We start from the raw sequence: 10,955 nt of genomic DNA on the forward strand, positions 1-10,955 counted from the left end.
AAAGATCCCCAATACTCCTTGTTCATCTATTAATTTTAATCCTAAAAAAAACTAATATGTATTTAATGTTTTGTTTACTAAAAACCCATATTTTTTTGGCACACACTCTCTCTTTATTTATTTGGCAATTTTTTGGGATGGGCAGCTGCTTGGCAGGCTGCCTGGATTTATGGCCATGGATCGGATAATAAGGATCGAAGGATCGCCGTATAGCCTCGGGCTCGGGCCAAACATCTCAAATTGCGTAAGCCACAAAAATCCGGTCCAGGGCGGCGGCAAAGGATCTGCTTCTGCGAATTATTAAAAAAAAAAGTAAGCGAAGTCCTTTCGCGTGTCAGACTAAAAAACTGACAAACCTGCACGCAACTAGAAGAAGTTCATAAAAAATCATAAAAAAAACATGCAAAAAAATAAGACACACGCGTATCCTGGTCTAGGATACTATCCTGAAATTCCTTGGAAAAATCAAAAGAAATTACGCAAAATGCAATCGCGTGTGTCCTGTGCCTGAGCCTCATAAATCAAATAATAAAAAAATAACGAAACCTGCCTTGGTTATGGTAAGTCTTGAATTCAGTTTTTTAGTTCTGTAGCTCAGTTTTTTGGTCTCAAAACCGTTTTTTTTTCGCGAAAAATATTTTTTATGACTTTGAGTAACATTCGGTTTGTTGGGTTTTCGGTTTTTTATGACACCTTGGCCCGTAGATGACGTAACCTGAGAGATCCTTTTTGGGATTTAATATTAAGTAAAAATTCTCTATAACAGATGGCTTTGAAATAGTTAGTTAATATTCTCATTTATTTTCATTAGAACCACATACGCAGCCTTCTACACATCAAAACCATTTCGTTTTACATTCTCTACTATTATATACATTTGTATATACATTTATTTTATTTTTCCATTGACCAACACCCATAACTTTGACTTTGGAAACCATAAAATAAATAGTAGGCCCTGATATCGTCGTCGAATGTCAACTACCCAATTGTGATTCAGCAAATAGTTCAGTATAAATTCGTTAGACAAGCCAAGAGCACAAATTTTTACGTGTACTTTTTTTTGTTTTGTTTTTTTTTTTCTATTTTTTCGGTTTTTAAATATCGGTACCTTCTACACAAAAAAAAAACTAAACAAAAAGATAAACGTAAAATTAGGCGTGAATACTACAAAATTTGTCTACAAAATTCGCTGCTATCACAATTATAAATCATTTTAATCTCAAAGCGCGTTTCGAACATCGGCAGAATGTGGAGGCGATTTGTCGGTTTAAATAAAATTCAGATCACTATGTCTGGTGAGTATTGAAGAAATAATATGCGAGTGCTTAAGATAAATTTAAAGAGTAATCAATTTTGGAAAGGATTGCCCAGCCTTTGAAGGCTTATACGCTATAAAGGCTAAGAAGGCCACAAATAGTCATCTTAAATACCTCCAGTATCATAACAGACATCTATTTAAGAAGCCCTCGGCCCACGTAGTATTTTATTTAATTTCTCAACGAATGCCACAATGACTTGCAACTTTCTCACTTGTTTAAATGACAGTTCTTCTAAATGAAAACAATATTGTTGGGTCCCTAGTTCATATCACTTTTTTATAAAAAAAAAAATCCATGTACTTTTATATCCCATCTCTTAGTCGTCAATCCAATCTGGACGACTGCCATGAGTTCATGGTGGCGAAGATATTCGACCACTCGGATGAAGCCCCAATTTCCGTATCCCTCTCCCGGAGGTATGCGGCGTCATCAAATCAACCGGTACAGAGGTGGCACCAACGGAACCGCAGGGTTAGATTGGGGAGCTGCTGAAATGGAATCAGACTCGGAAGATGATGAAAGGTCCTCCCAATTCAGATCAATGCCGATTTCCGCCCGGCCAGTCTTAAAGAGGCTCCCCAATGTTAATATTTCCGAGGACTGGGACTCGGATTCGGAGGACATATCGGCGGCATCATCGCGGCTGAATATAGCCGAGGGGACGATGCCGCAACAACAGGACAAGCTGCGAAGGAAATCGGCGTGGAAGTCATGGAGGATGGCAAGCAAATCGAACGCTGCCATGACGGTGAGTCGGGGTCAGGAGTTGTGGATGAAGGCGTTGTCAGCGGCCCGGGGACGGAATCCCTATCGAGTACATGGCGATGAGGACGACGGGGACGATCTGCCGGAACACGAGCCAGGACCTTACAATCTAATGCCGCCCCTGAAGCCTGTCAGAACACTGAACTTCTTCTATCAGCAGAGCATTCTGAATGGCAACGGTGTGCCCGCCTATCGTTCCAATGATACCCCGGAGGACAAGCCTCTGGAGCTGGACAGCGAAGTGGATCTGGACAAGATCGATTCGGTGAGTGCCTTGGAGCGAGTGCGCAAGGAGCGGGAGCGGCGGCGGGCCCAGAAGAAGATGCTGGACCTGATGCAGCAGCAATCCGACAAGGATCAGCTCGCACAGGACCTGCAGGACCACTGCTACAGCGAGGATCAGATGCGAATAGCCAGCTTGGGCGGAGAGCCGCCCAGGCGTTCTCGCAGCGATGAGGAGAAGCAAATGACCCAGCTTATGATTGCTCAGGAGCCCAGACCTGATCCTTCCCAGGATCCACAGGTGAGTTCATCGTCCCAGAAGTCTAATGGGGAGTCGGGCGCTGTTCAAAAGCCTAGCCTGCCGCCCATTCCGGATGCCAAGGCCTTTGATATGCCACGGGAGACCATGCCGCGCGAGTTCATACCCCTGAGTCCCACGGCAGCGGCCATCAAGGATCTGGATTATAGCCGGCAGTACAATGTCCTGCAACAGCCGCCCAGGAGCGGACTAGAGCAGGGCGAGCCCCCAGAAGTGATGAGAAGTCTGCGACGAATTCGGGTAATTTTCTATAAAAATTACAAGCTTCCTTTTTACTCAAATCTTTATCCTTTCAGTCCTTGTCCCGTTCCGGCCGTTTAGGCTACAAGAGCTCCAATAAGGAGGATTCGGAAGATAGAGCTCGATGCCCACCACTGACCGAGCAACCGCCCAGATCCCGGGGTCCCTTCAACTCCGTGATGGATATACACAAGGCACGGGCCATCGAGATGGAAAAGAGACGCATCCAGGAGGCAGGATCCAAGGAGTCGGCCACCAGTTACCTCTCCAGTCAAATTTTCGAAAAGAATCGGCGATAAAAAGGAAAAATCCAAAATCGTAAACAACCAGGCTAGTTTGGAAAAAGAGCAAAATTTGAAACAAAAATTTGAAGCAAAAATTTGAAGAAAATATTTGAAGAAAAAATTTAAAAGAAAAGAAGGTATCTACTGCCACGCCCCTGTTACGTCCTGTCCATCGTTGACCGTCCACCAGTGACTGTCCAACGTCAGCCGTCCATCGTCCACCGTGCTCTGTCCACCAACTATCTATCCAAGACATAGCCGCTTTATAGAAAGGATGGGGACCCAAATCCCAGAAGCGCCACATACTTTAAGAACTTACAAACTCGAAATTCACGTACAAACGTATATTTATGAAAAATATGCGAAAAATATTACAAAAAATATACAAAACACACGGCAAACTATTACAAACAACAAAAAAAACACACAGAGGAAGACGCTGGAAAAAAATGGATTATAATTTCAACTTTCAACATCCAACAATCAAGAAGCTTCACTGTATCAAAATACGAAACAACAAACCGAAGGTCCTTTTCCAAGGATTGCCCAAGGATGTGCGACCTATTCGAGATGCTCTGCAAACCACACCGTTCAAGTACAGGAATTTGGTATATATATATATATATAACCATTTAAATTATATATATATTTGATCTTTATCCCAACAAGATCCTGGTCGGTAGGATGTCTAATTGCAGCCCACCATTCGAGACTGATTCCTTGGGCAAATCGGACAATTCTGTTGTACTATATGATGTTATCACAGTGTTGCTAGAGAATATATCCAACAATTTGTGTCTTCCGGTGTACATTTTTGGTGTTTTATTAAGAGGTGTTGGATAAAAGGTTTTTTCTTTACTAGATCAGTTTAAGGTTAAGTATTAGGCTATTGCTGGAGGTGAAACCAATTAGAGGTGAAACACCTACCCTCTCCTGACTATAAAGGTGAAAATATATATCAATAACTTTATTTGATATAGAAAGAAGCTAATTGCTAATTGATTTGCTAATTGTATTGTTAATATTTTTCATTTTACACGCTGCTGTGTCATTTGAAGGCATTTTTGAGGTTAAAAAGAAAACAAACGAGTGGCTCTGTCGTATAATGTACGGCTATTAAACATAGAAGACCAGACTGAACGGCGCGTACAAATTCTGAAGGTTTTTTTAAATTTTTTTTTCATTTTTATTTTATTTATATAATACAAATAAAAACCACAAAAAAAAAATAAATACTGAAGGTTTTTTTTTCATCTAAATTTTAATTATATAAAATAAAAACCAAAAAAAAAATATCAAATTCAGATTTTATATATTTTATTTCTTTTAATTTCTTTTCAATTTCTTTCAATTATTTAAAAAAATAAAAACCCCCAACAAAATAAAAAACTCCAATAAAATAAATTTTGAATTTTTATATTTTCTGTTTTAAATAAATAATCTTTCAGTCTTCACGTATTACAAATGTAGAAACCCAAATATAAATCCTAAAATACGACATTCCAAATTAATTGCGAGTGGCATTACTCGAAGCCAGCGAAGAACGGCTTTCAACAAAAAGGATCAGTCATGAGTAGACTAAGGAGTCTTTCGGTTATACGTTTCTCTTCGGCCATCTTCTGACACGGGGTAGTATCTGTTAGATTATAAATAATTAATAAAATAAAAAAAAAATAATTATAGAATAAACCGACTTGTTTTGGATATTTCTTTGCGCTGAGTCTTTGGTTGGCTTTCCACTAGAAAGAAATATTTTGATTAAATATTATAATCCATTACTATTTAGAACTTACTGGGTTTATCCGATGTTACCGGACGAGGCCTATCGGCTGTTGATGAGTACTTAATGGAAAGGTTGTTATGAATTTTGGCCCTGTTAGTCGCACCATCCATATAATTCATCCTCGCCGACCTACTGGAGGCCGTCGGTTCCTGGAACCCAGCTTTCATTCTTGAGAGGGGTCCATGTCCCCACTCATCAAGTTCAGCCGCCCTTGTAATATCCATACGTTCCGGTTGCTGTGGCACAGCGAATCGTCCCATCCTATTAAAAAACTTGTGTTTATAGCTATGCTGTACTATTATAATAGTAGATTATACTTACTGTTTTCGAATCTGAGATCCTAAACGAAAAACCATTTTAGTTCTTGACGCGCCCGACATTTTAAATCACACTATTCTAATTGAAATATCGACAAAGAATTTTGAAATTTAAATTATTTATAGAGTTTTTTTTTCACAAAAAATAATTAATTTTCACTAAAAATATTAGAGCAAGCACATGTTCTCTGTATGAGCTTCGGAATTTGAATGAACAATACCGGAGATATTTCAGGCTCATACATTCTATAAAATGACAAAAATGATTCCAAGGACTACTTGATCTGTTGGAACAGCAAACACATTAATATTTACAAATTAAATAAATATTCTATGCCCAAAATATTTACCAATGACTTTGCAAAAAAACAAGCGACTATGATTTGGCAATTTTTGGCTAATTTGCGAAAAAAAGAAGAAAATTTTCCAGTTAACAAATTTTCATAGCCACTGTGTGCGTGTGTGTTCCTTTTTCTTTATTATTTGACTTCAAAGGATCGAAGCCGTTGCTAAATATTTTCATTAAGCGTTAATTATGTTTTTAACAAAATATTTGTCGGATGTCAAAAAGACATCCAAGGCATACCCGCCAAGATTCCAAAGAAAGTGATGTGGCAACTTTTTCGCTGTCTTCATTTTTGAACTAAAAGGACTACGACTACGACGACTACAACGGAAGTTGGCCGGAAAATGAACGATAATTTATAACAGCAATGTCCTGACAATGCAACTGCAAAGTTGCAGACTTTTAAATAGAATTGGAGAGAGAGATGTACACACATTCCCCTCAATCTGAAATGAACAGAAGTTGGCACTGAAATTAAAACGAAAAATTGCAATCCACCCTGTCATTAGATGCCATCAATTGTTTGTCCCGTTGAAAAAAAAAAAGAAGGGAGACTTCTGGATGCAGGATACACGGATTCGGGGTTTCTCGATTCTGAGTTCGGTATTCTGGGTTTACTATTGTTCAGAAAAATGTTTAGAAAATTTCGAAAAGTAACCGAGAGGGCTTGATAGAGAGGGGCTCGTTGACAGAGGGATATAAATGTTGTGATTTCTTAATTTTTGTTTGCATTTTTCTCAAATTTAGTAGGCTGTTGAGGTAATTACACTAATTATACGGCCCTGTGCGAATCTCATTCTCACTTAAGGGTTGCTCTATCACCATCATCATCTGGGGAGGTCATCGAGAGCTCAAATTCGGCCCGAGACCCGGTACCCAGCACCCGGCACCCGGGATTCGATTACGACTCATGTCAAACGGCACTAGACCCCGAATTACCGACTGTCTCGAGTGAGTGTGATAGTTCCGACACTATATATCCTTGTGTTTAACTAATTCAGGGGTTGTTTCCAGACTAGACATTCAAAAAGGGGGATATCAGCTAGCCAAAGGGCAGTTAGTTGTTTAGTTTTTTGCTATTTAAGAGGTCCTTGATATGAAGTTATAATAACAAGTTTGAAATCAAGTCATAGGATCAATCATAGGATAAGGTTTATTCTTAAATTTGTTTTAGTTGATATTCTCTTAGACGGTTATTAATTGACAATGGATAAATTAGTTTAAAACAAATTGTTAAGTTAAGTGAGAATCAGGGAAGATATAGCCATCACTGTGGGCCCTATAGAAGAAAACCCCATTTTCAATGGATCCCATCACGAAAAATGGACAAAAAATCTAAAAAATATTTTGTCTCAGGATTTCGATGCAGAATGGTGGCGAATCGATCCAGAAATCGTTTAAGGTACTCCGCTTGAGAATCGGATGATAATTGGGGAAGATATAGCCATCACCTTGGGCCCTATAGAAGAAAACCCCATTTTCAAGGGATCCCATCACGAAAAATGGACAAAAAATCTAAAAAATATTTTGTCTCAAGATTTTTAAGCAGAAAGGTGGCGAATCGATCCAGAAATCGTTTAAGGTACTCCGCTTGAGAATCGGATGATAATTGGGGAAGATATAGCCATCACCTTGGGCCCTATAGAAGAAAACCCCATTTTCAAGGGATCCCATCACGAAAAATGGACAAAAATTCTAAAAAATATTTTGTCTCAAGATTTTGATGCAGAATGGTGGCGAATCATTCCAGAAATCGTTTAAGGTATTCCGCTTGAGAATCGGATGATAATTGGGGAAGATATAGCCATCACCTTGGGCCCTATAGAAGAAAACCCCATTTTCAAGGGATCCCATCACGAAAAATGGACAAAAAATCTAAAAAATATTTTTTCTCAGGATTTCGATGCAGAATGGTGGCGAATCGATCCAGAAATCGTTTAAGGTACTCCGCTTGAGAATCGGATGATAATTGGGGAAGATATAGCCATCACCTTGGGCCCTATAGAAGAAAACCCCATTTTCAAGGGATCCCATCACGAAAAATGGACAAAAAATCTAAAAAATATTTTGTCTCAGGATTTCGATGCAGAACGGTGGCGAATCGATCCAGAAATCGTTTAAGGTACTCCGCTTGAGAATCGGATGATAATTGGGGAAGATATAGCCATCACATTGGGCCCTATAGAAGAAAACCCCATTTTCAAGGGATCCCATCACGAAAAATGGACAAAAAATCTAAAAAATATTTTGTCTCAAGATTTCGATGCAGAATGGTGGCGAATCGATCCAGAAATCGTTTAAGGTATTCCGCTTGAGAATCGGATGAGAATCAGGGAAGATGTAACCATCATTGTGGACCCTATAGAAGAAAGCCCCTTTTTCACGAAAAATGGACAAAAAATATAAAAAATATTTTGTTTCAGGATTTTGATGCAGAATAGTGGCGAATCGATTTAGGAATCGTTTAAGGTACTCCGCTGGAGAATTGGATGTGAATTGGGGAAGATATAGCCATCACTGCGGGCCATATAGGGGACCATATCTTACAGCTGCCATATAACTGATTGATCGGAAATGATATTTGGTAGCAATACCAACTTATTATTATTTGTAAGATTTTGTTTTGTAATAAATTGGTTGTATTGTGATATTCTCATAAGGATCGGCCAACTATATTCGATGTTTGCGATATATATCCGGTTTTAACTGCAAGGGTATACAAACATCGCACGAAGTTAGCTTTCCTTTCTTGGTTGTTGTAATTTTGGAATGGCTATGTTATCGATATAATGTACAATGTCTTTCCAAAAAAGTAGGCTGGGTAAACAAAGGAACTCATTCAAATATATTTATCCAAACAAGTTTTTCAATTGCTTTAGAAAATTTAAACTGAAAATATCACAAAATATTATTGTGTATTTCCGAACCGTGAAAAATCACCATGATTATGGAATTGGTGTGTGTGCTTGGACTAATGTTCCTCGTCGGGGGATACCTAATCAAAGGATGTCCTTTATTTCTGTATAAGCTGGAAGAAATTAAACGTGCAACCGAGCTACTAGTCATTGAAGCGGAGCTTCTAGAAATGATAAAATTTTTAAAAGAAACCGGTGCAAGTCAGAAAACTTTGGATTTGAGTCAAATGCTTTTATTCCATTACCGACTTGACGTAGATGAAAGCTTAAAATAAAATTGAAAAAAAAGGTTGTGTTAAAAATGTAGGTATTCCATTAGGTTTTGAATTAATTTTAGTCTTTGATATTAATTTATCCATTTTATATTTTCAGAGTTACATATTTTTATTTGAAATGAGAAAGAAAGAAATGAAGAATTCCACAATTCCATCAAGGAAGTACCACCACCTGAATGTCCACCTGTCGGTTCGTCCGTCAGCAGGGGTATTAAAGCCTAGGCTCCATTCTGTTCTTAAGATTCTAAAATATAGAAATATAAATTGTGTTTATGTGAGATAAAGTATGGTTTATTTATGGGTTAATACACTTCTTTTAAGAAAATAAATTGGAATAAGTGAGCATACAAATATACGAATCCTATACGTAGCTGAAAAAAGTTCCCAGTTAGTAATTGAAATTCAAAATTCGTTTGTAAAACACACCTCCCTTGATTAGTGATAAATTTACCTATTAGAGGCACTTTCTTTCGGGTGATTACACGAGTAAGTAGCTTCGAAAACACGATGGGATGACAGTAAAAGTCAGCGGGTAGAAACAAAAAGCAGAATAATAATGAAAACAAGGATGGAGATGTCCTTGCAAGGCGTTTGCCGACAACATTGTCATCAACACATAACTGTCAACTATCGTACCCCTCGGGTGGATTGCGTTTCCCGGTGGTTAAATTCATTGGCAAAAAAAAAAAATCCAAAAAAAAGGGAGGTTTTTCGAACCCGCTGGCAAAGCAAATGACCCAAAACTGAAAGCGAGAAGACATCATCATTAGGGCATCCCGGCAAATGGGCGAAAACCGTGGAACAACCATGGAAATCCGTGGAAAAATCATCATCTACAAATGCATACGAAATGAAATTGAACAATATACAAGTTTTATATATAGTAGATATGTACTGAAATATTTGTACATACCCCTCCATGGCCAAGTGACATATTTTATGCATTTGACATTTTTGGGTGAAGTGGCGGAATCAAAGTGAAATTCTCAGCGCAGGGCAAACATAAATAAGTAAATAAAATGCTGCATAATTTATGCATTTAATGTAAACAGACAATTTGGCGCAACTTTTGTTGTCCTTGTTGGTCCTGGAGCTGAAGACAAGGATATAGGCTTACCAGAGAGAGAGAGGTGGTTTTAAAATTTTAAAGATCTTAGAGGGATTAGTTCTCTAAAAATAGTTATTATCTAAAAATATAGCTTTGTCCGTCAATCTGCCATTAAAATTTTATATGAAATAATCAGCTTTTAGAGCTTAATTTAAGTCAAAACACTAGATACTCTTGACAACTATAACCTTTTTAAAAACTTTTCTCTTGAAATATTTGTCTAAGAACTCATTTAGCTACCCTCGCTAAACTGGCGGCCTTATTCAAAAATGATTTTAGCTGACAGCCAACAGTCAGCGCCGTGTCAGAAATCACGACCCAAAAAAGCAGAAACCCACGAATGGCATAAAGAAATACAGAACAAGGTCCTTTGGGGTGGGGTGGCACAAAAAAAAAAGGAAATACGCGCCCAGCCCAGCACAAGGACGAAGACGAAACGAATAAAAAAAAAACCAAAAAGAACCCAGGCCAGGACACTTGATGAGCAAATCAGGAGCATGGTTCATTGACGTAGCAAATTGGAACTTCCTCTGGGATGTGCGATGAAAACCGTGATGATGATGACGAGTAGATGAGATGAGAATCCCCGAAGAAAACTTAAGTAGCGCCAGGTAAGGAGCAGGGCAATGGCTATGGGTATGGGATTGAGAGTGGGGGACCGTATGGTAGCTGAAACGGAAGTATCTTACAGATACGCATATTAATGCAGGCCGATAAACGAACCGTAGAGAAGTGAGACAACTTCTTGGATTACAACATTCCATCCCCTCAAGAATCGCATTCATTCATAAAGTAGAAAAATCTGTCGCATCTTTTGTGCATCCGATGGGTTGAGTTTGTTTACCTCACACACAGATACACAAAGCAGATATGCCTTTTGCGATATACTCGGATATACAGATACTCAGTGTCTCAGATACAAATCAAGTACAAATACTCTGGTGCATATTGCGCAAAATGTGCGATCAGACGATCAGAGGGAGATGAGCTCGTAAAACCAAATCCGGCCACTTGTAAGACATGTTCCCATTCAACATCAAAGTTCTCAAGCAAATAAAC

The 10,955-nt window shown here is 38.5% G+C and overlaps 2 protein-coding genes and 1 long non-coding RNA gene across 6 annotated transcripts; 2 read left to right on the top strand and 1 right to left on the bottom strand.

The window, feature by feature from the left end:
* The first annotated feature begins 828 nt into the window (after window positions 1–828).
* On the top strand, window positions 829–3,961 carry hydra. Of its 4 annotated transcripts, none has more exons than XR_011444278.1 (5): window positions 829–1,298; window positions 1,643–2,070; window positions 2,245–2,868; window positions 2,925–3,760; window positions 3,822–3,961. XR_011444278.1 is itself a non-coding variant. In XM_043213131.2 (3 exons), the coding sequence occupies exons 1-3, from the start codon at window positions 1,250–1,252 to the stop codon at window positions 3,165–3,167; spliced, it is 1,518 nt and encodes a 505-aa protein (XP_043069066.1). In that variant the 5' UTR covers window positions 831–1,249; the 3' UTR covers window positions 3,168–3,961. The 4 variants fall into 4 exon arrangements, 1 of the variants encoding a protein (XP_043069066.1); XR_011444279.1 differs by having other exon boundaries at window positions 2,248–2,868; XR_011444277.1 differs by having other exon boundaries at window positions 831–1,298; window positions 1,643–2,868.
* A 591-nt stretch (window positions 3,962–4,552) lies between these two features.
* Window positions 4,553–5,467, bottom strand: LOC108130063 (uncharacterized). Its single transcript, XM_017248423.3, has 4 exons — window positions 5,257–5,467; window positions 4,946–5,196; window positions 4,847–4,891; window positions 4,553–4,788 (listed from the first exon to the last, which is right to left on the bottom strand). The coding sequence occupies exons 1-4, from the start codon at window positions 5,313–5,315 to the stop codon at window positions 4,703–4,705; spliced, it is 441 nt and encodes a 146-aa protein (XP_017103912.2). The 5' UTR covers window positions 5,316–5,467; the 3' UTR covers window positions 4,553–4,702.
* A 2,928-nt stretch (window positions 5,468–8,395) lies between these two features.
* LOC138925533 (uncharacterized) lies at window positions 8,396–9,072 on the top strand. Its single transcript, XR_011441767.1, has 2 exons — window positions 8,396–8,816; window positions 8,886–9,072. It is a non-coding gene; the product is annotated as an uncharacterized lncRNA (long non-coding RNA).
* Window positions 9,073–10,955: the final 1,883 nt, after the last annotated feature.

This window comes from Drosophila bipectinata, chromosome XR (assembly GCF_030179905.1).
Source record: "Drosophila bipectinata strain 14024-0381.07 chromosome XR, DbipHiC1v2, whole genome shotgun sequence".
Lineage (NCBI taxonomy): Eukaryota > Metazoa > Arthropoda > Insecta > Diptera > Drosophilidae > Drosophila > Drosophila bipectinata.